Source organism: Mytilus californianus, unplaced genomic scaffold (genome assembly GCF_021869535.1).
Source record: "Mytilus californianus isolate M0D057914Y unplaced genomic scaffold, xbMytCali1.0.p SCAF_4, whole genome shotgun sequence".
Classification (NCBI taxonomy): domain Eukaryota; kingdom Metazoa; phylum Mollusca; class Bivalvia; order Mytilida; family Mytilidae; genus Mytilus; species Mytilus californianus.
In genome coordinates this window covers 13,507,501-13,534,012 of record NW_026262690.1, presented here as the reverse complement: position 1 = coordinate 13,534,012, position 26,512 = coordinate 13,507,501, and the positions used below count along the sequence as shown (strand labels likewise).

Below are 26,512 nucleotides of genomic sequence, written 5' to 3'. Positions count from 1 at the left end.
ATAGGTACCTTATTTGTGTCATGTGTACCTTTCAACAGTTTTCCTTCAACACCAATATAACTTCTGATATTTACACCTACAGACTTCCCACATTTACACCTACAAACTTGTGATATTTACACCTACAAACTTCTAATATTTACACCTACATGACATCTGTCCAAAGCACACTGATAGGTACCTTATTTGTGTGTACCTTTCAACAGTTTTCCTTCAACATTATTTAAACTGTGCACAGTGATGCAAACAGATTAAAGATGTGTGTCATCTATTTTTAACCAGGTTTGCATGATTTTTTATATGCCTATCAAAGACGGGATGTCTTATGGTATACCATAGTGCGTCCATCGGAAAGACCTTGTGTTAAGAAAACTTTTGTGAAACTTTTGTAAGCTTCTATGGAAAGGAATTATTTTATATTTGCTCTGGAGCTTGATAATATTGAGTTGTAGCATGTAAGCAAAATTTACATCTGCTGTGCAGCCACTTCCTGTTTGCCGATAGTTTGCAATTTTACAACACTCGTTGTATAAGGAAGATTTTTGTCAAAATTTTCTTGACCGCTATGAAAGGGAAAGATTTAATATTTGGTCTGCAGCTAAATAATTTTAAATTGTATCCTGTAAGCAATTTTTGCATCTGCAGTCCAGCCACTTCATTTTGCCAATAGTTTGAAATCATACAACACTCACTTGAATTTACTAGACAAATTTTGGTCTGCAGCTTGATAATGTTGAGATGTAGTGTGTTAGCAATTTTAAAATCATTGGTGCAACCATTTTCTGTTTGCCACTAGTTTGAAATTTTACACAACACTCATTGTACAAGGAAAATTTTCTTGCCTTCTAGGGAAACTAAGTGGCAGAGTGGTCTAAGTAGTTCAACTACTGTAATCACTAGCCAGTCAACACTGAGGTTGTGACTTCAAACCCGCTCTTGTATGTGCACTCGACTCTTAAACTTAGTTGACTACAATTGTCAGTTTTCCTACTGAAGGTCTGTGTTTTTCTCTGGGGACTCCGGCTTCCTCCACCAATAAAAACTGACTGTCATGAAATAGCACAATAGTGTTGAAGGTGAGGTTAAACACCAATCAATCAATCAATCAATCTTGCCTTCTATGGAAAGCAATGATCAGTTATGCTTCAGTATACATGTTACCTCAATCAATTGCATACAGCAAAATCGAAAAAAAAGATACACATACCCTCCTGGCATAAAACTGAATGCTTTTAATCCTGTAGACCATTTTGAATTTTTAATATTGGTACTGGTATATTGAAATGACAAAATAGACATTAAAGAGAAATAATAATGTGTTACACAAAAAAAAATAACAAATGACGATAGGCCACCTACTAACTTTTCTGGAGATTTTGCAATGTGTTACACAAAAAAAATTAACAAATAACGACAGGCCACCTACTAACTTTTCTAGAGATTTTGCAAGGGTTCCTTACCATGCTGAGAGCATGACCCTGTCACTATTCAGAACAACAGATTAAACATCTCAATTCTTGCCAAACTATGGGGCTTTAATATATTTATAGAACATACAAAGCCAAACAGGAGATGTCCAGGTGACCAAATACCCCAGGTTGATACCACCACTGAATTACCTATATAAAATTAAGTAAACTGAGAAATAAATAATCCTGTAGATAAAGTGGATTACCAACACCAAGAAATATAGTGGATTACCAACACCAAGAAATATTATGGATTACCAATACCAAGAAATATAGTGGATTACCAACTACACCAAGTATAGGGGATTACCATCACCAAGAAATATTGTGGATTACCAAAATTAAGAAATATAGTGGATTGCCAACACCACTAAGTATAGTGGATTACCAACACCAAGAAATATAGTGGATTACCAACACCAAGAAATATAGTGGATTACCAACACCAAGAATATAGTGGATTACGAACACCAAGAAATATAGTGGATTACCAATACCAAGAAATATAGTGGATTACAAACACCAAGAAATATAGTCGATTACCAATACCAAGAAATATAGTGGATTACCAACACCACTAAGTATAGTGGATTACCAACACCAAGAAAAATAGTGGATTACCAACACCAAGAAATATAGTGGATTACCAACACCAAGAAATATAGTGGATTACCAACTACACCAAGTATAGGGGATTAAGAACACCAAGAAATATAGTGGATTACCAACATCAAGAAATATAGTGGATTACCAACACCAAGAAATATAGTAGATTACCAACACCACCAAGTATAGTGGATTACCAATACCAAGAATTATAGTGGATTACCAACACCAAGAGATATAGTGGATAACCAACACCAAGAAATATAGTGGATTACTAATACCAAGAAATATAGTGGATTACCAACCCCAAGAAATATTATGGATTACCAATACCAAGAAATATAGTGGATTACCAATACCAAGAAATATAGTGGATTGCCAACACAAAGAAATATAGTTGATTACCAACACCAAGAAATATTATGGATTACCAATAGCAAGAAATATAGTGGATTACCAACTACACCAAGTATAGGGGATTACGAACACCAAGAAATATAGTGGATTACCAACACCAAGAAAAGTAGTCGATTACCAACACCAAGAAAAAGAGTGGATTACCAACACCAAGAAATATAGTGGATTTCCAACACCAAGAAATATAGTGGAGTACCAACACCAAGAAATATAGTGGATTACCAATACCAAGAAATAAAGTGGATTACCAATACCACGAAATATAGTGGATTACCAACACCAAGAAATATAGTGGATTACCAAAACCAAGAAATATAGTGGATTACCAATACCAAGAAATAAAGTGGATTACCATCACAAAGGAATATAGTGGATTACCAATACCAAGAAATAAAGTGGATTACCCACTGCACCAAGTATTGGGAATTACCAGCACCAAGAATATTGTTGATATACAGGTTTTTAAATATGAATAAGAAGTGTGCATTGTAGAACTATTTCCTAGAAGTCTATACGAAGTTGTTAAGGCATTAACACCAACAAATGAAAAATTGTTCTTTATACAATAAAATAATTTGTCTTTTTCTATACTCATTGTACTAGGAAAATTTTTTTCCAACTGTTCTTAGCTTCTATGGATTATAATGATTTTATGTGGGGTCTACAGCTTGATAATGATTGTATGTGTGATCTGCAGCTTGATAATGATTTTAGGTGTGGTCTACAGCTTGATAATGATTGTATGTGTGGTCTGCAGCTTGATAATGATTTTATGTGTGGTCTACAGCTTGATAATGATTGTATGTGTGGTCTGCAGCTTGATAATGATTTTATGTGTGGTCTACCGCTTGAGAATGATTGTATGTGTGGTCTGCAGCTTGATATTTATTTTATGAGTGGTCTACAGCTTGATAATGATTTTATGTGTGGTCTACAGCTTGATAATGATTTTAAGTGTGGTCTACAGCTTGTTGATGATTGTATGTGTGGTCTACAGCTTGATAATTATGATCTGGCGGCGGCGGCGGCATTAGTTAACTTCTTAAAATGTTATATTCACCAGGGTGGAAGACCTGGATGCTTCATACTTTGTATATAGATGCCTTATGTTATGAAGTTTCTGTCTGTCATATGTCAATTGTCCTTGACCTCATTTTCATGGTTCAGTGACTACTTGAAAAAAAAATTAAGATTTTTTGTAAAGTTAATTTCTCTCTTATTATGAGTAATAGGATAAATATATTTAATATGTGCATACCTTGCAAGGTCCTCATGCCCGTCAGACAGTTTTCATCTGACCTAGACCTCATTTTATGAATCTGTGAACAAGGTTAAGTTTTCGTGGTCAAGTCCATATATCAGAATCTATAAGCAATAGGTCTTGTATATTTGGTGTATGGAATGATTGTAAGATGTACATTTCCAACTGGCAGGTGTCATCTGACCTTGACCTCATTTTCATGGTTCAGTGGTTAAAGTTAAGTTTTTGTGTTTTGGTCTTTTTTCTAATACTATATGCAATAGGTCAACTATATTTGGTGTATGGAAATATTTTACAATGTACATGTCAGTCTGGCATGTTTTATTTGACCTTGACCTCATTTTCACGGTTCATTGCTCAGTGTTTAGTTTTTTCGTTTTGGTCTGTTTTTCTTAAACTATAACCAAAAGGTCAACTATATTTGTTGTATGGATGATTGTAAGGTGTATATGTCTGTCTGGCAGGTATCATCTGGTCTTGACCTCATTTTCATGGTTCATTGGTCAATGTTAAGTTTTCATGGTTAAGTTTGTTTCTTAGATACTATTAGCAATAGGTCAACTATATTTAATGCATAGATTGATTGTAAGGTGTACATGTCTGTCTGGCATCTTTTCTTGGATCATGTTAAGTTTATGTGATACTTTTAGTAAAGCTTTATAGTTAAGACTATCAACTTAAAATCAGTGGTCAGTAAAGAAGGCGAGACATTTCAGCGTGTGCACTCTTGTTTAAGAATTCATGTTTTAAATATTAGAACCAAAAAAAACAAAACAACATTGAATCATTACAGATAAGTGTAGTCAAAATATTTTCTCTTATAGTTGTGGCCAATTATCTACTAAGTAGCTTGAATAAGTGATATGAAAAATGCACTAGTTTGATTGGCTTTCCCATGCAGCATCATAAACAACATTTGGATATTTCCATTGAATTTTCATTTAGTCATTGCAGACTTTCAAAGGTTCAGATGAAGTACATTTCCTCACTGGCAACAGAAAATGTGATTTCCTCAATAATATACAAAACACTCACACTATTACACGAAAAACATTCTTTTTATCAATTTTTATTACATTCTGAAGCATACACAAAGTTTTAAAATGTTGAGTATTAAAGTCTGGTGCCATCATACTGGTATGCTCAAAAGATTTGATCAGCGAGTCTGGAAATTTTTTTTTACGCAAAGACGATGTTTTATTGTTAGAGAAATAGGTTTTACAACTCCTGAGAACTGGAAATCCCTTGATATTATCTCTAGATGTTTAAATTAAATAGTCATAAATAACTCCTAAAGGCTTGTTTATTATTATATTGAAATTTAATTACTCTGTTGATATCAAGCGATATCCTATTCTCACTGGATATGAAGCCTATTAATATCCAATTATATAGCCTGACACTGGAAGGCATAGTTTTATATAACTTGTAAATAGTCCTAAATATGCATGTAATCTGAATAACTTCCCAGTGGGTGTCAAAAATACAATATTGTGCAGCTGTTGCTGGAAATCATAACAGGCTAATATTGGAGCTTTATTCACCAAATTTAGGGCAAGGTTCCTATTTTGAAGACTTAACTTATTGAACTTTTAACCATTTTCTAGAAATGCTTTAAAGAAACAAAATTTCAAAAATAAAATTTGTAGAAAAGCTCGAGGATTATACTGAATTGTAAAAAGTTGTTGCACAGTAATTAATATGTGTTACAATATGTGCTGTGAAGTCTGAAACAAGACAGAACATTTTTCATTTTTCAAGTCTGTCAAAAGCAGGAACATAGATCTAAAATTTTATATTAACTGTAATTATATTACTTATTACACTTTTAATGTTTATGTCTATAACAAGTAGGGACAACAACCATATAAACAAGAGTCCAGTTGACAAAAACAGGTCAAAACTTGCTGGCTCCAGTTGTTTCCTTTAAACTACTTATGAACCATTCAACCAATGCTTTTGAACTGTGATGCCAATGGTGAAATCTGGTCTAGCAACTACTACACTCCATCCCTCCCTCCGTCTGTCTGTCCGTTAGAAAGAATTTGGATATAAAACTTTGTCAAACTTTTCTTGGCTTCTGTCAAAGGAAAGAATTAGCCCTTCATTGTTTTACCATGTAAATATGTATATTGATAATATAATTATGTAATAAATTGCAGTTTGATGTCATTTTGACAGCCTCTTGTTTATACTTAGTAAAGTCACTGTTTCTACTGCCATGCTTGAAACAAAGTTTGAAATCTCTAATACGAAGTTCAAGATCATAATCAATTCAATGTTTACTACTATAGATTCATGTTTACTATCTATAGATTCATGTTTACCATCTATAGATTCATGTTTAATACTAAAGATTCATGTTTACCATCTATAGATTCATGTTTAATACTAGAGATTCATGTTTAATACTAAAGATTCATGTTTAATACTATAGATTCATGTTTACTATCTAGTTACTTTATGTTTTGAATATTGTTTGGAGTTCAGTGATGATAAATCAACACCACTAGAAGATCTATTTTAAATTAGATTTTGAGCTGTAGCTTCAAGGAACTTAACATGATAATGCAGACTAGAATCTAAAGATTGGTGTTAAATTATGATACTATATAAACATAGAGGATGTGGTATGATCGATCGCCAATGAGACAACTATCCACCAGAGACAAAATGATATATAAATTAGCAAAGCAACTATAGGTCACCATACAGCCTTCAACAATGAACAAAACCCATATCTCATGTAAGTATACCACATACCTTTTATGATTTGTCACCAATGCTAAAGAGTTGTATGAATAAGGTTGGAATTTTTCAGCTGTCAAGTAAGCAGGCATATAGTTTAACTATTGCAAACTTTTTGAATCATATTGACAAATCATGTTTTATCTGTATCATTTAGACAACTTAAAGTTAAAATATACATCCCAAACTATAATCTATATGTTGTGAATATGATTGTAATCTCTCAAGATAGAAGGTTAAGAAAAGAACTTATTTAAAAGTGAACAGACCATAGGTTCATGTACTCGATATGACTGATCTGTTTTACAAATACCAATTTGGAGTAAAATAAGGCTACTACGTAGGACTTCTCACCTTCACTTGAAATCTCTAGCATGAAAGTCAAGGTTACAAGTTTAACATCCCAGACTATAGAAAAATCATCCTCTCTGTATCTGTAGTAGAGCTCTGGAGTTAAATAAATACATTTTAATTACCTCCTTCTCAAAGGTGTAAAGTTTCTATTAGTTCTATAGCAATTGGCCTCTCATATTTTTGTTTTGGAAGGGGGAGGGAGTGGTAATGGAAGTGTTGTATGGGAGGGGGTGGAAGTGGTAGTGGTAGTGTTGTATGGGAGGGAGGAGGGAGTGGTAGTGTTGTATGGGAGGAGAGAGGGAGTGGTAGTGTTGTATGGGAGGGGGAGGGAGTGGTAATGGTAGTGTTGTATGGGAGTGTAGGGAGTGGTAGTGTTGTATGGGAGGGGAGAAGGAGTGGTAGTGTTGTATGGGAGGGGGGGAGTGGTAATGGTAGTGTTGTATGGGAGGGGGCGGGAGTGGTAGTGTTGTATGGGGGGAGGGAGTGGTAGTGGTAGTGTTGTATGGGAGGGGGAGGGAGTGGTAGTGGTTGTGTTGTATGGGAGGGGGAAGGGGAGTGGTAGTGGTAGTGTTGTATGGGAGGGGGAAGGGGAGTGGTAGTGGTAGTGTTGTATGGGAGGGGGAGGGAGTGGTAGTGTTGTATGGGAGGGGCGGGAGTGGTAGTGGTAGTGTTGTATGGGAGGGGAAGGGGAGTGGTAGTGGTAGTGTTGTATGGGAGGGGGAAGGGGAGTGGTAGTGGTAGTGTTGTATGGGAGGGGGAGGGAGTGGTAGTGTTGTATGGGAGGGGCGGGAGTGGTAGTGGTAGTGTTGTATGGGAGGGGCGGGAGTGGTAGTGGTAGTGTTGTATGGGAGGGGGCGGGAGTGGTAGTGGTAGTGTTGTATGGGAGGGAGAGGGAGTGGTAGTGGTAGTGTTGTATGGGAGGGGGAGGGAGTGGTAGTGGTAGTGTTGTATGGGAGGGAGAGGGAGTGGTAGTGGTAGTATTGTATTGAAGGGGGAAGGGGAGTGGTAGTGGTAGTGTTGTATGGGAGGGGGAAGGGGAGTGGTAGTGGTAGTGTTGTATGGGAGGGGAAGGGAGTGGTAGTGGTAGTGTTGTATGGGAGGGAGAGGGAGTGGTAGTAGTGTTGTATGGGAGGAGGGAGTGGTAGTGGTAGTGTTGTATGGGAGGGGGAGGGAGTGGTAGTGGTAGTGTTGTATGGGAGGGGGGAGGGAGTGGTAGTAGTGTTGTATGGGAGGAGGGAGTGGTAGTGGTAGTGTTGTATGGGAGGGGAAGGGGAGTGGTAGTGGTAGTGTTGTATGGGAGGGGGGAGGGAGTGGTAGTAGTGTTGTATGGGAGGGAGGAGGGAGTGGTAGTGTTGATAGAGGTTATTGATTTATATTAAGCTATCCCTATGGACTTGTTTTAGCCACATAAATGATATATATTTTAGCTATTGAAATGCCAAGTAAAAGTGCATTTCTTTTTAAATGAAGCAGCTAGACTATCTATGTCAAACCTTACTTATGTTGTAATTTTAATTTGAAAAAGCTGCTTTTGATTTAATTGATGAATATCTCATATCATTTATGGTTTCCAAATAAAAGATTTTCAAATTGTAACTTTAAATCTAATTTATATTTTCATGTAGATAAATAAGATTATATTTGCAGCTACTTTTTGTCATTTAAATGGTTTCTGACCTCCGGGTACACTTGAAACTAAAAACAGATTTAAATTATAATATAAATGTCAAATTTGTAGCACTTAAGTAGAGGAATACACTGATGTAGATCATACATCAATATCTAAAACAGGTCAAATATTAGGATTGAGTTATTTCAGATGTCAGTCAAGTTGAGTCAAGTTGTATTGATCACTTTTGAATTGTTTCAATTAACTTTCATAGCTGTTGTAAGCAGTAAAGCAGAGCTATCAGCAACACCTAGTTTAATAGGGAATATTTTTTTTCTATCTATGCTATTTTATAGTTGGAAATGGTGAATTAATAACACTGAAAACTTCATTTCTCAAAAAAGAAAGTCTCAATAAGAAATTGACAGCTACCACTATTCACCTTTAGAAATTATCCTAAGTTTATTTACCATTGGGAATTACTTTAACATAGATAATGAGGATAAAGTAAGGAAAACCCTGGCACTTTGGAGAAAGTGTTACATTGACATTTAACTCAACAATAGTGAGCTATAAATACTGGAAGAAAGATATTCTTAGTACTATGAAAATGATTTAGAAACCTCATGTCAATTTATTGTGCAGTAGATAAGGATCATAAAAAGTTGATATCTAACAAAAGTTTTATCAATGTTCCTATTGAAATTTGATTTTTTTTTTTTTTAGTTATAGAATGCATTTAAGAAGATCTTAATTTGAAACATCATTATTTTCAAGTTCTTATTCATGTCAAACAAATTTTTTTTTAAAAGGAACAATGTTGAAAGTTTTGTCAGAAATCAACTTTTTATGATTGAATCAATGTTTATATTAAACTGAATGAAAATATATTATTAATATTGAATAACTACATCATCACACACAGTTAATGAGTATAAAAAAAGTATTTTTGTCTATGTATATGATCATTTTTTTACTCAGGTAATTTAATCAATGAATGATAGATTTCTCTTAGAAGAAATTTAAAGGTCCCACAGAATAAACTACACAGAGAACAATAGCTATTGTATTTATTCAATAGGACAGGTGAACTTGCAAAAGTTTAAATACCTGGTCAAGATAGAGATGGCACTGTGGAAAACTTTCATTGGGTTTGCAATAATATTGAATAAATACATCATCACACGCAATTAATGAGTATAAAAAAAGTATTTTTGTCTATATATAAGAATTTTATTTTACTCAGGTAATTTAATCAATGAATGATAGATTTCTCTTAGAAGAAATTTAAAGGTCCCACAGAATAAACTACACGAGAACAATAGCTATTGTATTTATTCAATAGGACAGGTGAACTTGCAAAAGTTTAAATACCTGGTCAAGATAGAGATGGCACTGTGGAAAACTTTCATTGGGTTCGCAATAATAACTCAAATGAGTTTCGTTAATACACTTCATTTGAAAGAAAATAGGAATTTCTTGAAGATGTGTAATGTCACAGGTGATTTGCAGTGAAATAGATTTGTCATAGTATATTTAAGCAATTGTAAGAACTTCAATTAATAATTTTAATAACATGTACCCAAATACATTCACCTATTTTAAGATACAAATATATAGTTGCTGTCTTGAAATTTTAATCATAAGATTTATGTGGCTACTGTCAATGACATTGACCATACTTCTTAGAAACATTTAAAATGTTTATCAAAGCATATCAATTATATTTTATTGATTCGAGAATATTTATCAGAACAGAAAAGATGCTAACATCTAATTTAATCACATGACTATGTAGCAAATTATTATGTGTCTTAAAACCATCGATGTTAGGTTAAGGATCACCAGAAGGATGGTCATATAACGTATTGGTCTCATTGGTCTCGGATATGGTCATCACAGGTCAGTGTTTGGAATATAGATCTTCAGCAAGGTCAACTCATGTCCATACCAATTGCACTAAGGGGACATATACACATTTACATTTCAGCAAGATGATTGAAAAACTTTTTCTTGTACCATTGGAATGAATCTCTTTTAGAGCACACAAGAAACATTCAATATGAACAAAATATTAAAGATAGAAATTATGTTTACTATTACCCCCCAATGTATTTTTTTTACCAAGATTTCAAACCTGTTAGTTGCTGTTTTTATTAAAATAGAAAATTATGGTCAGTTCCAACTTTTCCAATCTATATTAACATATGGTCAGTTCTAACTTTTTCAAACCATAAACATATGCATGGTCAGTCCTTACTTTTCAAAACCTGTAGGATAATTTTTTTTCAAAAGTCTTGTGTGAAAATCAAGAAGATTACAATTTGTTTAAGGAGAAACACTATAAAGTGACTTTCTGCAGTGGCATTAATTATACAGGGATTCAGATATATCTATTATAATGTCTGCAAAGGTTGATAAAGATGATATTGAAAATCCTCAAAAATACAAATTATACCAAATCCTTTATTGCACATAATGTTGCTCTCTAAATAACAATATTTAAAGCTCAATTTCTCAGTTCTGTTGTCCGTTTTCTTTGTTAATCTGCAAATTAAAAAATTCTCCTAAAATCACTGGGCCAATTGAAATAACTTAAATGATTGGAACATCCTTATTAATTTTTTATCTGACGATTCTGTGATTTGTTTACTATTATTCATTTGACTCTTAGTTGACCACAGAAACTCTTCATGATGGCATGCACTGAGCCAGTTAATTAATCCAAGTATTGGATTATAACCTTGAGTTCTTCTCAAAATTCCAATTACTGGGATATACATATAATTTATACTGTCAAAACCAGTCATACAAACTTCCAAGAGGTGAAAGTAATTATTAGCACATACTTACAACTTCTCGTCCAATCAAATTGCTTATATTTGCCTTCTAATTTTCATAGTACATACTTTTCCTGTGTACTAAGTAACTACTCATGAATGACCACAAGGGTAAGATTTCATTGAATCGTAATCAAGATATTTAAAACAAAAATTGCCACTGGCTATTTTGAAATAAAATGCTGTGTTCCAAATTAAAGAGTTTGTAATTAGTTTTCACATTGATTTTTAAATATCCTGCTATTAAAATCTTTGGATTTAAAAAATGTTTTTGACAATTGCAAATTTTATCATTAAAATAAAGGGTAATACATATGGTTCTTTATACCTTGATTAGAGTACAACGATATCTTAAAATTATGATAATGTATCATCCATGCAATTACTTTGTACACAGAAAAGTGTGTACTATAAAAAACTTGTGAAGGAAAATTAAAGCAACTTGGTAATAATTTTTTTAAACTTTCTTAAGGAAAGTGATCTATTTCGTCATGAATTTATTGATTTATTGATTATTGGTTGCTTAATGTCCAGTGGCAAATATTTCCTGCATGTTTAGGACGATGTCATGAATTGAAAACTGTGATTATGTCTGAAGATAATGTGCCACCTACATATATATATATATATATATATATATAAACATATTCTGATAAATCTTTTAGTTTTTACTTTGAACTAATAAAAAAAACCACACAAAACCTATAATCTCTGATCTATTTGACGTTGCTTTTTAATGCCTATCTGCTAGACTATATCTTTGGGGACAAACTTATCTATATGTTTCAAATTTATTATAGCTTTAGTTTTACTGTGAAATTAAAAAATGTTTTCAAAACATGTAAAGCTTCCACTGCAATTTCATTATTACCTGCTTTTGGTCAATTCATTTTGTCATGTTACCTAAGAAGAACATGTATAGTAAAACACCGCTTTATATCAGTATACATACTTACACCAGCAGCTACCATCTTTTCATTCTGGAGTGAAGGGCCATTTGAAATCACATATTTTACAATGATACTGGTGAGTAGATTTACAAAATTCGTTAATGAGCTCCGTTTTACAAACACCTGTGATACAAGTAGTCAGCCAAAATAAACTATCAATAGACCAATTAAAAGATTACTCGAGTTGTAAATATGTGCTAAATTGGATAGTCTATGGAAAGGTATATACTATGAAATTAAGAGCTTGGGGCAAGCCCCTCGCTCTAAATTTCATAGTATATACCTTTCCATACACTAACCTAGACGTAGAATTGATTCTTTATTTAATCAGAGTTCAAACCTATAAAAAGTACATCTTAATATTGTCCAGAAATATTGGAATTGTTACTTCAAAACATGCAACTAATAAATATTTAATTAACTGTAGTACAAATAAATGTAAAACTTAACAAGACATGATACCATTAAATACTTAATTTCTTAATTGATCAAGGATTAAAACAATTTATGTCTTAAATAGTAAGTATTAGTTTGATTTTGTTATTTTTTCATTTTTTATTAGAAATAAAGGAAAAAGCAATAATACTTGTCATTAGTACAGGGACCATTAAATTTGGTGGATCTTATCCTTACAATGGAGATCAATTAAGTTTTATATGGCCTTCAATAAGTCTGTTATGGCCCAAACAAGAGACTTGTCCTTACAATGGAGATCAATTATTAAGTTTCCTATGGCCTCCAATAAGTCTGGTATGGCTCAAACAAGAGACTTGTCCTTACAATGGAGATCAATTAAGCTTCCTATGGCCTCCAATAAGTCTGGTATGGCCCAAACAAGAGACTTGTCCTTACAATGGAGATCAATTAAGTTTCCAATGGCTTCAATAAGTCTGTTATGGCCCAAACAAGAGTCTTGTCCTTACAATGAAGATCAATTAAGTTTCCTATGGCCGCCAATAAGTCAGGTATGGCCCAAACAAGAGACTTGTCCTTACAATGGAGATCAATTAAGTTTCCTATGGCCTCCAATAAGTCAGGTATAGCCCAAACAAGAGACTTGTCCTTACAATGGAGATCAATTAAGTTTCCTATGGCCTCCAATAAGTCTGGTATGGCCCAAACAAGAGACTTGTCCTTACAATGGAGATCAATTAAGTTTCACATGGCCTCCATTAAGTCTGGTATTTCCCAAACAGGAAACAACTTTCCAACTGAAAAACTTATTATGCCTCTTAAATAAATAAAACTATATCAATACAAGCTCAATAGTATTCAGAACACCCAAAAAACTCAAAAGAAACCAGGAAACATGAAGAAATGCAAGTAAAATTAAGTCCTGAATCTTTATTGGAAAACTATGTATTCAGTCCAATCAGGGACCAGACACATCTTTCCTGAAATTATTAAGTTATTGATTTTATAGTAGATATTTGGAAAAATAGTTTAAAAGAAATCTAATTTCATAAAAAATTGTGTGTCTGAAAGAGAAATTGTAGTTTTAATTATTTATAGTAGTTCCAATACAATTTATTCATTAGAGCTTCATTGTATGATGTTAAACAACAAAATGTCTCCCTTTACAGTAATGTGTACATTCATTATTTTTCATCAAAAGACTTTTGGGATTAGCTGTTTGGCTTAATGAATAAATCATAATGTGTGATGTTTGAATCAAATAAAAAAAGAAATATGTTTGTTTGCAGTCTTTCAATATCAAGTCTGCACTTTCCGTCAAATTAATGCTAGCTAAATGCTAAAAATTTACCAAACTTCATCATCAGGCTTTATGATGAACAATTTAAATTTCAAGTAAAATCATTTTTCTAGGACTGAAAATGTTTAGCCGTATTAAATATGAAGTGAATTAAACTCTTTTAATAATCAACTTTTTCCTTAATTCCGTCACGGCACTATCTCCTACGCATATAAAATTACAATAACAGAATAGTGAATTAATAAAAATGACACTTTTAACAGAAATATGATGATGATGCAACATTAACAATTACAACTCTTTTATCGCTTGTAATTTTGTTATATGAAATCTATAACATTATAGAAATAGGGAGATGTGTTATGATTGCCAATGAGACAACTATAGACACCAGAGACCATGCAAAGATGAGGGAGTAAATGATTATAGGTCGCTGTACTACAACTACAGGTCACTGGACTACCTTCAACTATGAGTAAAACCCATACCCAAATATTAAGTTATAAAATAAAACCAACAACCTAACTTTTTATACGACCGCAAAAAAATTTTTGTGGTCGTATATTGGTATGACGTTGGCGTCGTCGTCGTCGTCGTCGTCGTCCAGCGTCGTCCGAAGACACATTGGTTTTCGCACTCTAACTTTAGTTTAAGTGAATGGATCTTTATGAAATTTTACCACAAGGTTCAATACCACAAAAGGAAGGTTGGGATTGATTTTGGGGGTTATGGTAATAACAGTAAAGGAATTAGGGGCCAAAAAGGGGCCAAAAATAAGCATTTTTGTAACTTCCAGACATAACTTGTGTGTTAGTGTATGGATCTCTCTGACATTGTACCACAAGGTTCCATATCACTAAAGGAATGCTGGGATTGATTTTGGGGGTAATTGCCTCCAAATTTTAGGAATTAGGGGCCAAAAAAGGGGCAAAAAACAAGCATTTTTCTAGTTTCATGACAATAACTTGTCTGTAAGTGTATGGATCTTTCTGAAATTGTACTACAAGGTTCCATATCACAAAGGGAAAGCTGGGTTTGAGTTTGGGGGTAATTGCCCTAAACGTTTAGGAATTTGGGGCCAAAAAGGGGCCAAAAAACACATTTTTTTCTAGTTTCCAGACAATAACTTGTGTTCAAGTGTATGGATCTCTCTGAAATTGTACTGCAAGGTACCATACCACAAAGGGAAGGCTGGGATTGAGTTTGGGGGTGATGAATCATAATGGGGGTTCAAAAAATTTTGGGGGGGGATTTATTTTTTTTTAATTTTTTTCCTTTTTTGTTTCTTTTAAAATTTTCCATTTTAAGTTGGTTATTTCTGATTTATATTTAAAATCAAATAATAATGATATGGTAGGAGATACACACCAAACAGGATGTGTAAATTATTATATAATAAGTATTGTGCAATAGCAAGAAATTTTCAATTGCACAGTATTGCACAATAGCAAGAAATCTTCAATTGCACAGTATTGCGCAATAGCAAGAAATCTTCAATTGCACAGTATTGCGCAATAGCAAGAAATATCCAATAGCACAATATTGCGCAATAGCAAGAAATTGTCAATTGTACAGTATTGCGCAATAGCAAGAAATATTTAATAGCACAGGATTGTGCAAAAGAAGATACTTCCTATAAATTGCTTATTTCTTGACCAATTTCAATGGGGTTTTATTCTTGATTTCATGGGGTTCTTTAATATGCTGAATATAACCGTGTATTTAGTTTTTGGATTTTGGGCCCCGTTTTTAAATTGGTCCACATTGAGGTCCAAAGGGTCCAAAATTAAACTTTGTTTGATTTCATCAAAAATTGAATTATTGGGGTTCTTTGAAATGCCGAATCTAACTGTGTATTTAGATTCTTAAATTTTGGTTCCGTTTTCAAATTGGTCTACATTAAGGTCCAAAGGGTCCAAAATTAAACTTAGTTTGATTTTAACAAAAATTGAATTCTTAGGGTTCTTTGATATGCTGAATCTAAACATGTATTTAGATTTTTGATTATGGGCCCAGTTTTCAAGTTGGTCCAAATCGGGGTCCAAAATTAAACTTTGTTTGATTTCAACAAAAATTGAATATATGGGGTTCTTTGATATGCTGAATCTAACCATGTATTTAGATTTTTGATTTTTGGGCCCCGTTATCAACTTTGTCCACATTGAGGTCAAAAGGGTCCAAAATTAAACTTTGTTTGATTTAATCAAAAATTGAATTATTGGGGTTCTTTGATATGCCGAATCTAACCGTGTATTTAGATTCTTAAATTTTGGTTCCGTTTTCAAATTGGTCTACATTAAGGTCCAAAGGGTCCAAAATTAAACTTAGTTTGATTTTAACAAAAATTGAATTCTTAGGGTTCTTTGATATGCTGAATCTAAACATGTATTTAGATTTTTGATGATGGGCCCAGTTTTCAAGTTGGTCCAAATCGGGGTCCAAAATTAAACTTTGTTTGATTTCAACAAAAATTGAATATATGGGGTTCTTTGATATGCTGAATCTAACCATGTATTTAGATTTTTGATTTTTGGGCCCCGTTATCAACTTTGTCCACATTGAGGTCAAAAGGGTCCGAAATTAAACTTTGTTTGATTTCATCAAAAATTGAATTCTTGGGGTTCTTTGATATGCTGAATCTAACCATGTATTTAGATTTTGGATATTGGACCATAATAGGTGAATGTCCAATTTAAAATTTTTAAGTTCTTAGACCACATTCAATCTGTGTTAAAAACCTATGCTGTGTCAAATATTTAATCACAATCCAAATCCAAAGCTGTATCAAGCTTGAATGTTGTGTCCATACTTCCCCCAACTGTTCAGGGTTCGACCTCTGCGGTCGTATCAAGCTGCGCCCTGCGGAGCATTTTATTTACAATATAAAACTCATGTGGTATATTAAAGAAAAGACATTCAAAGCACATCTTTTTACAACAGTTGTTTTTCAGTTAAATATCATAATAAAGATGTGAAGAAATTTTTCTTTTACCATTTTCACACATTAGAAGTAGAAATTGGTCATGTGTATATTACTTCAATAAATAGACTGTTGAAAATGTCAAAGGCTAAATTGTATTTGGTCAAAATAAATACTATATTACCATATAATTGTAAGAAGATTTTCCCAGATGTATTTTGTAGAATCTTTAATAACATTCTCTTCATATTAAGTTGATATTTTTACCATTCCGGACATGCCTCAAGTTTTATTATATATATATATGATATAAGAACAGAAAGAGACGATGTTCTTTTTCTGTGTAATTAAGGTTGTTGGGTTAATTCTGTAAATAAATTAATGTTCTGTCTTAAAGAAAAAATGTAAAAGTAAGATACTTTGTGTTATATTGGTCTGAGAAAATATGACATAAAGTTATTCCATGGTCTCAAGTCTATTCCATTTAAACTAATACTCTCTCCACTTCTTTCATAAACAAATAATTAAAATCCTTTCATATGTAAAAAATATCAACAAAAAATAAAAAAATACTTTTCAAAGATACCAGGCTTATAATTTGGTATGCCAGACAGGCTTTTTGTCTATATAAGACCAATTAGTGATGCTTGAATCAAAACAGTGAAGCCTTTTTTTTTATTCTCACCAAGGAGGAATTTGAAATTATTCTATTTTCATTTTTCTCTGTGTCCCACAATTACACTTTTATGTTGGTTTTTTTTCTCTCGTCAACTACAAATAACAAGTACTTTTAATGGAAAGTTGAGTTATTAAGTTGGTAGTGAAAAACTTGTTCAAAGATTGCAGAAAATCATAGATTTTAGTTTCAGTGAAACATATTAAAAAATGCTTGATTGATTGATTGATTGATTAACTTCAGTGGCATCAATGAAAATTAAGATATTAACCTGTCATAGCATAAGACTGGCTTATTTCTATCATAAAAATCCCCCAAACTATGCAAGATTAAACTTCAACATTTTCAATTAAGCCTAAAAGATTTCTAAGGAAAAGTGTTAATTAAGCCGGTCTTATTTTACCTACAATGATGCAGTTTAATTTTAGATAGGATCATTAACACAATGGTTGTCTGTGGTTTATGTTTTGGAATTTTGATATTTGCCTTGAGGCAGAATTATTGGTGAAAATATGAAAATAAATTATGAGTTATCCAGTAGTAGGCACAATATTTTGATCTACTATTAGTATTGGAAATTAAACTTGAATCAAGCATCTATACCATCTTTGTGCTGTCCAATAAGTAAAAACATTCATTGTCCTTAAACTCCTCTCCGACCGTATTAGATGGGAAAATGAAAAGTATAGTTAACAAACAAGAATGGCCAAAGGTTCTGGAATTTTGATATGTATGCTGAAACAAGAATTTTTTATTGGTGAAATTATAATTGTGATATTCCAGTTACTAGTGAAATATTGTCAAGTATTTCAGTGTTGGAAGTTGATACATGAATCATAGCTTGTATTACATGTATATATAAGAATTTTACATATGGTGTTTGAATTCAGTAGTTGAAGTGTTTTTGGACTCAAAAAAATGATATCAAGTGACACATTTGCCCATCTGGAGCTTACTAAGCTCTTTGATTTAGAAATGTTCTTTGAGTGGATCTGGATTAAATCTGTCCACAATCATTATTACTTAGAATGTGAAACATGGCTTTCATTGCTGCTAAAGGTTTTAAAGATAAATATTTTTACCATGTGCATAAACAGGCTTCTTGGAGCCTCTTGTTATCTAATTCGTTGTTTTTGATCATAGATAAAAAGAAGCTTGATTACAGTTAGCAAAAAGTCGGTCTGATATCCTGGTATAATTGAAAAAAGGAAATATAAATCTATAAACCTGTCTTGACTACTGTATATGACCAATATTTTATAAAAAGATATTATTTTCAGAATATTGTAAAACCTGTATTGCACAAACATAATATCCTACAGTCATTTGAGTTATAGCAGGCTTTTCTGTACTGTATAAAGAGGAAACAATACAGTACAGTTAGTTGGGTTAATTTGCAGACTTCTCTGTACTGTATAGTGAGGAAACAACACCGTACAGTTAGTTGAGTTATGGCAGGCTTGATCTCTGTACTGTATAAAGAGGAAACAATACCATACAGTTAGTTGAGTTAATGCAGGGACCTCTGTACTGTATAAAGAGAAAACAATAGCGTACAGTTAGTTGAGTTATGGCAGGCTTCTCTGTACTGTATAAAGAGGAAATAATACCGTACAGTTAGTTGAGTTATGGCAGGCTTGATCTCTGTACTGTATAAAGTGGAAACAATTACCGTACAATTAGTTGAGTTATGGAAGGGTTCTCTGTACTGTATAAAGAGGAAACAATACAGAACAGTTAGTTGAGTTATTGCAGGGTGATTGGGCGTCTATATTGTATGTAGAATGACTGTGTTGAATTATATCATAGTTCCTTATGCTTGAGTCTTTTTCTGAGCTGGAGAAATCAAAACCAAAAATAAAATTGTTTTTGATTGACAGAACTGAATATGCTTTAGTGCTTGATTTGGAGATATAGTGTAGGTGTGTTTGTCCTCCTTATGTCAAGGAAGTGATTTACAAGGAGCTTCTTCATACATCTGTTCTGTCTGGTAAATTGACTAACAAGCAATTTGTAGATGTATGGCTTGATACAGCCACAGTTTGTTATATAAAGTACAAAAATATCCTATTATTCAATAAATTGTCATTTTGAACAGAATTACTAAAATAACATTTACATAGCCTATTTATATCACCTTCTTTATGTATTGAGTAATATATGTGATTTTTACCAGAAAAATACACAAATGACTTTCAGCTTGGATGAAGAATGTAAATAGATTAAGAATAGCCATTTACATGAAGAAATTTCATGTCTGTGTTTCTGAAACATGTTGTATATATTAATCCATTGGGTATAGTCTATGGTCATATAGACAAACTTGATTACCAAGTTTATATATTTTTAAGTTGACTATATAAGCTCTAACCCTTATTGTTCCTGATGGACTTCCAACCATTATTCTATATGACAAGTCACAGACTATGTTTCACTCAACAGTACAGTAAAACTTGATCTGTATTGTGTATTAATGAACTTAATAGAGGGATAACTTTTAAAAAGAAATAAAAAATCATAAGTGTTTTGTTTCTGAAGCGCTTTTCTGTATTCACCTTCATCAAGAACACTCAAATCCAAATATTTGAAACCAAAGGATGTATTATAGATATGTTTGATTTATCATTAACTAGATTAACTGAGTAATGGTATAAAAACCCTTTCTAGACACCAGGGGTCACTGGCTTAATTGGTGAGAAAAGGTGTTTCTTTTCCAGCTAGTACTGGCTCTACCCAGTAAATATAAACACCAGGGGTCACTCAGGCTTACCTGGTGAGACAATGGTGTTTTCTTTTCCAGCTAGAACTGGCTCTACCCTGTAAGTACAAACACCTAGGGTTGCTCTGGCTTACATGGTGAGGCAAAGGTGTTTTCTTTTCCAGCTAGAACTGGCTCTACCCAGTAAGTACAAACGCCAGGGATCACTCTGGCTTACCTGGTGAGGCAAAGGTGTTTTCTTTTCCAGCAGAAATATATATATAACTAATATAAAACCATGGGGTTGTTAAAAGATTACACCATTCCAGGCCCTTTTGTTTTCTACATAATTAATATTACCAATATTTAACAAGTTCAGGGATGAATCCATTGATGTGGATGTAAGTTTCAACTGAAACTGTTTACTGTTATATAGACATTTTGAAAGCCAATTAAAATGTATAAATATTTGAATACGTATTCAGTTATACCATGGTACATTTCAATCCCATGACGAAAAAGACTCTGAATATTTTTTTAATTAAAAACATAAATGCCTCAAGATAGGTTATACTAGAATAGAATATGAATATTTTCTGAAAAATGTAGATTAGTAGCCTGATCATATAACTTGAAATTAAATTTGATATCATAAATATACTATGTCACAGTGTTATACACTCACCAATCAATTAACCTGTTTTTGTAGATAAATACAAATGTACTCAAAATTTTCCAAAATCCTACAAAATAGCAATTTATGGCCATCTCCAAGCATCTATAATTTGGTTAGATGTTAAATGTGATGTTATGTTGTAACAACATGAGTATAAAATAATTTTTACAGTAAATTTTACTAAAAAATGAAGGACACTTTAGCCCTTGTGAAATACATTAATATACCCAGCATTTTGATGAACTTTTATCTCAGTTCATTATTGATTAACAATTATATTATAATACAGATTTAGTTTGTGTTACGTAACCATTTTGATTAGATTCAAATTATTGGATGAAGTGGTCTTTTTTAGTATTAGTTGCTATAAATCCTATTGGATTAAGACTCACACTGCTACTTAAATTTCAAAATCATTAGTTTCCAACTTGAATATTCTCATTTTCATTACAGAGTAAAACAATTATTTCACTCCCTACTTTTAATGATCCCTCCATATGAAGAGAGGGTTAATATATAGTGATGTATAGGTCATTCTGTTCCTCCCTCACAAGTTTAGCTTCGGGATGATACATTAACACATTAGCAAATCTTTTAAAATTTTAACACTATGTCATGGGTCATAATATATATTGATGTATTGATTGTTTTGACATGTACCATTCAAGAGTTATGCCCCTTATTTACTTTAACAAGTTGGGTTTTCTGGGGTTACTCAATGAGAATGATAATACCACTAAACCAAATCTTTTGAAACTTCATTAAAATGTTATTGACCATGAACAAGATCAATTTCGATTAGTATGATTTTAACATTTACTATTCAATAGTTAATAGCTCTTATTTCCTTTAAAAATTGGTATTTTTTTGTTTCTGGATGATAATCAGAATACCACAATGTCCGAGGATCCAAGCTTTTTACCAACTTGTCAACATGGCTAACAATAGAAAATTGGGGTAGACTACACGTTTGTCTATTTTAATAAAATTATTAGATATTAAGAGAAAACTTATAAAACAAAAAGGATTAGCAAGACAAGCTTTACAAATAAATTAATTTGGCTAAAATTGTCAGTCAACACCAAATATTGAGTTATTGCTTTAAAATGACCACAATGATGCTCAGCCTATAATAGTAGAGGGAATTATACTTCTGGTCTGTCTGTTTATTTGTCCATCAGTCCCTTTGTTTGTACTTTATCAGTTTAAAGTTTTTTGGTTACGGTAGTTTACAATGAAGGTGTGGTCATGATTAACCTTGAACCCAGTATGCATGTTCATTATAATTTGGTCTCTAAACATTTTATGCTGTATTAAGGTTTTGATTGTGATTTCAATTGTGGTTTCACTAAACACAGAAATGTGATAGTGTGGAATAAGCATATTATCGGTTTATGTAGTTTACCATGATGTTGTGGTCACATCAACTTGATTCTTACTACACATGTTTATTGAGAGGTGAAATCTACAGATTGTTTGCCAAATTATATATTTCTTTCATTTTAAAGTTTACTGGGTTGTGTGAAGTTTGCAAAACTTTATTTTTTGTTAGACCATGGACTTACAGGGTGTGACTTTTGCTGGCCCTTCAAATAAATTTAGTGGTCCCTCCATTTTAATTGAAAAATTTGCTTTTTTCTTCTTTGCAGCTTCACTGTATTGCACTTGCGATATAAAATATTTTACCCATTTTTATATTTTTGGCTATAATCATAAAAACTATAAAAATTAGAGATACATTTTTAACAGCAGACATGATTAGTTAGACAAGATCTACAAATAGGTCAGCATGAGTCAGTTGACTCCTTATAAAAGTTATTTCCCTTGTACAACCATTATTTCAAAAATGTTAAATATGTGTGTATATTATAATTTTTCAGTGTACAGTTTTGGATCCTGTAATAATCATGGGCCTAATGGACCAACCCAGTTCAAATGTGATTCAGCCTACAAATCAAGTTCACTCAAAGTAAAGGTCATTTCTAGTGGTACTTTCAAAGGAACTCAAGTGTGGACTGTACCTGAAAATGGAACATATAGGTAAGTTACCTACAGTCAAATCATACAACATAATGGAACTTATGGGTAAGTTACCTGCAGTTAAAACATACGGGTAAGTTACCTACAGTCAAAACTTATGGGTAGGTTATCAAGTCAAAACATATGGGTAAGTTACCTACAGACAAATCATACAACATAATAGAACATATGGGTAAGTTACCTACAGTCAAATCATACAACATAATAGAACATATGGGTAAGTTGCCTACAGTCAAATCATACAACATAATAGAACATATGGGTAAGTTACCTACAGTCAAATCATACAACATAATAGAACATATGGGTAAGTTACCTACAGTCAAATCATACAACATAATAGATCTGAACTTATGGGTAAGTTATCTACAGTCAAATCAAACAAAATAATCAGCCATTTTATGGATCAATATTAATATTTCATGAATGAATATATTTCATGAAAATAGTTTAACTAAACAACATAATTGCAACTCATGGAGCTAAGTCTAGTCTAATATATATGTGTTCATCTGTAAATCCGAAAGGGGAACTATTAGTCATAGGTTGATATTTGGTATGCAGATGTATTAGCACTGGTACATCTCATTTCCATTAAGATTATATGGCCCCACCCCCTCATCATGGTTCATTAACTTAGAAACTTTTACATAGTTTAAAAGTTAAAAGTTTGTGTTTAGGGTAGTTTAAAGGGAACCACTTATGATAAGTAAATGGTATTTGGTATGCTTTTGTATAAGCATTGGCATTTCACATTTCCATGGAGGTTATTTGGCCCTGCACCTTCAGTCATGGTTCATTGAATTCAAATGAATTGCATAATTTACATGTTTAAATATTGCCATTTTAATTTCAACATTTGCATTATACCATCAAAATTACAAAACATGAGACATATCTCTGTGTCAGCAGTTTATTTATTATCAAAACTAATTGTTCAAAAAGTCACTTATGGTAGCAGAAGATATCTAATTTTTACAAAATACATAGGTTAAGGTGGCTTTTATGAAATGTGCAAATTTTGAGAGTAGTATGTAAGTTTTATGTGTAAGACTTTTATCTTAGTATAGAAAATTATGTGTTTTATCATATTTACAGCTGAATTTTCTAAAAAAAACACAATATTTTTGTTTGATTCATTTTTTTTCAACTTTGCCACATAAGGGGAGATAACTCAGATAGTAAGGGAGATAACTCAGATAGTAGGGGAGATAACTCAGATTAAGTAGTTTTTGTCGAGCCTGCGACTTTTGTCGCAGAAAGCTCGACATAGGGATAGTGATCCGGCGGCGGCGTTAGCTAACTTCTTAAAAGCTTTATATTTTAGAAGGTAGAAGACCTAGATGCTTCATACTTTGTATATGGATGCCTCATGTTACGAAGTTTCCGTCAGTCACATGTCCAATGTCCTTGACCTCATTTTCATGGTTCAGTGACTACTTGAAAAAAAAGTAAACATTTTTTGTAATGTTAAATTCTCTCTTATTATAAGTAGTAGGATAACTATATTTGGTATGTGCGTACCTTGCAAGGTCCTCATGCCCGTCAGACAGTTTTCACTTGACCTCGACCTCATTTCATGGATCAGTGAACAAGGTTAAGTTTTGGTGGTCAAGTCCATATCTCAGATACTATAAGCAATAGGTCTAGTATATTCAGTGTATGGAAGGACTGTAAGGTGTACATGTCCAACTGGCAGGTGTCATCTGACCTTGACCTCATTTTCATGGTTCAGTGGTTATAGTTAAGTTTTTGTGTTTTGGTCTGTTTTTCTTATACTGTATGCAATAGGTCTACTATATTTGGTGTATGGAATGATTGTAAGGTGTACATGTCTAGCTGGCAGGTGTCATCTGACCTTGACCTCATTTTCATGGTTCAGTGGTCAAAGTTAAGTTTTTGAGTTTTGGTCTTTTTTTCTAATACTATATGCAATAGGTCAACTATATTTGGTGTATGGAAATATTTTATGATCTATATGTCAGTCGCGCAGGTTTTATATGACCTTGACCTCATTTTCACGGTTCATTGCTCAGTGTTAAGTTTTTGTGTTTTGGTCTGTTTTTCTTAAACTATAAGCAATAGGTCAACTATATTTGTTATATGGAAGAATTGTTAACTGTACATGTCTGCCTGGCATGGTTCATCTGACCTTGATCTCATTTTCATGGTTCATTGGTCAATGTTTAGTTTTCTTGGTTAATGTTAAGTTTATGTGACAGTTGTAATAAAGCTTTATATTTAGGACTATCAACATAATATCAATGATTAGTAAAGAAGTCGAGACATTTCAGCGTGTGCACTCTTGTTATAATAGAAAGTGTTGTGAATTTACCTATTCTAATATGTAGCAACAAAACAAGTCCGGTGACCCCATTTTTTCTTTTTCTTATCCGAAAGGATGTTATAAGAGCTATCTTCTCACATTTTATCTTAAAATTCTATGGTGTAGTTTTCTTTTTATCACACAAAATGGATTTTCCATGCATAATCTATACAAAATCTGACAATTTTGCACAACCTGTAGCGTGAAAAAAAGGCTGGTGACCCACACTTTTTATTATATTTTTGAAAAAAGCATGATAAAAACTGCGTTTTGACAAATTATTAAAAAATTCTATGGATTTTAATTAAGAGCCCCATCCACCTTAATTAATGTACTTTTTTCATAAAATAAGGGAGAGATTAGTCACTTCAGGTTACATCGAAGTGACTTCTGGTATCAAGTAATAACTTACATTACACTGATTCCTAAACTATATGGTATATTTGTACTAATAATGGATATTATTTGCTACATTTGGTTTACACAGTCAAAATGTCACTTCTGATGCCATATGATGAGTTTAAATGTAAATTTCCATTCTTACTGGGATTACTCAAAGTCTTCTTTGATTAGACAAGGTCATATGTCTTCAAACAAATGCAAAAGACTCCATGGCTTTATCATGAATCAGTATAAAGCTATAACCTTTAATTCATAAAACTTTTCAGGGGCAATAGATCTTATAAGTATCCTCATATTTGTTCAAGTTCAGATCTAAAACTAAACTAACATATAAATCATAAAAGTACTGTACTTGAGATTCTACTTTCTGATACCGATTTGTACTTTATATGGTTGCTGCCCTTGTCAATTAAACTTGTCTCCTGCACACACCAGCTGTAATTACTGATGTACTCTTTATTCTAGCTGATGTTAGACATAAGTCTTATCAACATAGATATATTTATAAAATTTAGTTGAATGGATGTAGATAAGAAATTTATTCTTGGTTTGAGAGTTGAAATGCTATAAACCAGGATATATTTTCGTAGTTGGATTTGAAGTGTTATTTACATTTCGTAGTGAACCAGATAGCAATTTAATGCAGAAGATGACCATTTTATCAAATGAGGGATGGTACAATTATGTACCAGGGTCAGACTAATTGGTTTTGAAAGTAAAATACAGACATGTCTGTATTTTTTTTCATATTCTACATAGGGTTGTCAGCAGAACCTGGTTTCCCTGAAAATAAAAACAACATTAAG

General features: G+C 32.6%; 1 protein-coding gene across 1 annotated transcript in view; it reads left to right on the top strand.

The window, feature by feature from the left end:
* LOC127699231 (ALK tyrosine kinase receptor-like) overlaps nt 1-22,982 on the top strand; it is a 167,159-nt gene extending 144,177 nt beyond the window's left edge. The window contains exon 11 of the mRNA XM_052202985.1: nt 22,819-22,982. Within this exon, the coding sequence (XP_052058945.1) occupies nt 22,819-22,982 (164 nt within the window). The remainder of the gene's footprint in view (nt 1-22,818) is intronic.
* Nucleotides 22,983-26,512: the final 3,530 nt, after the last annotated feature.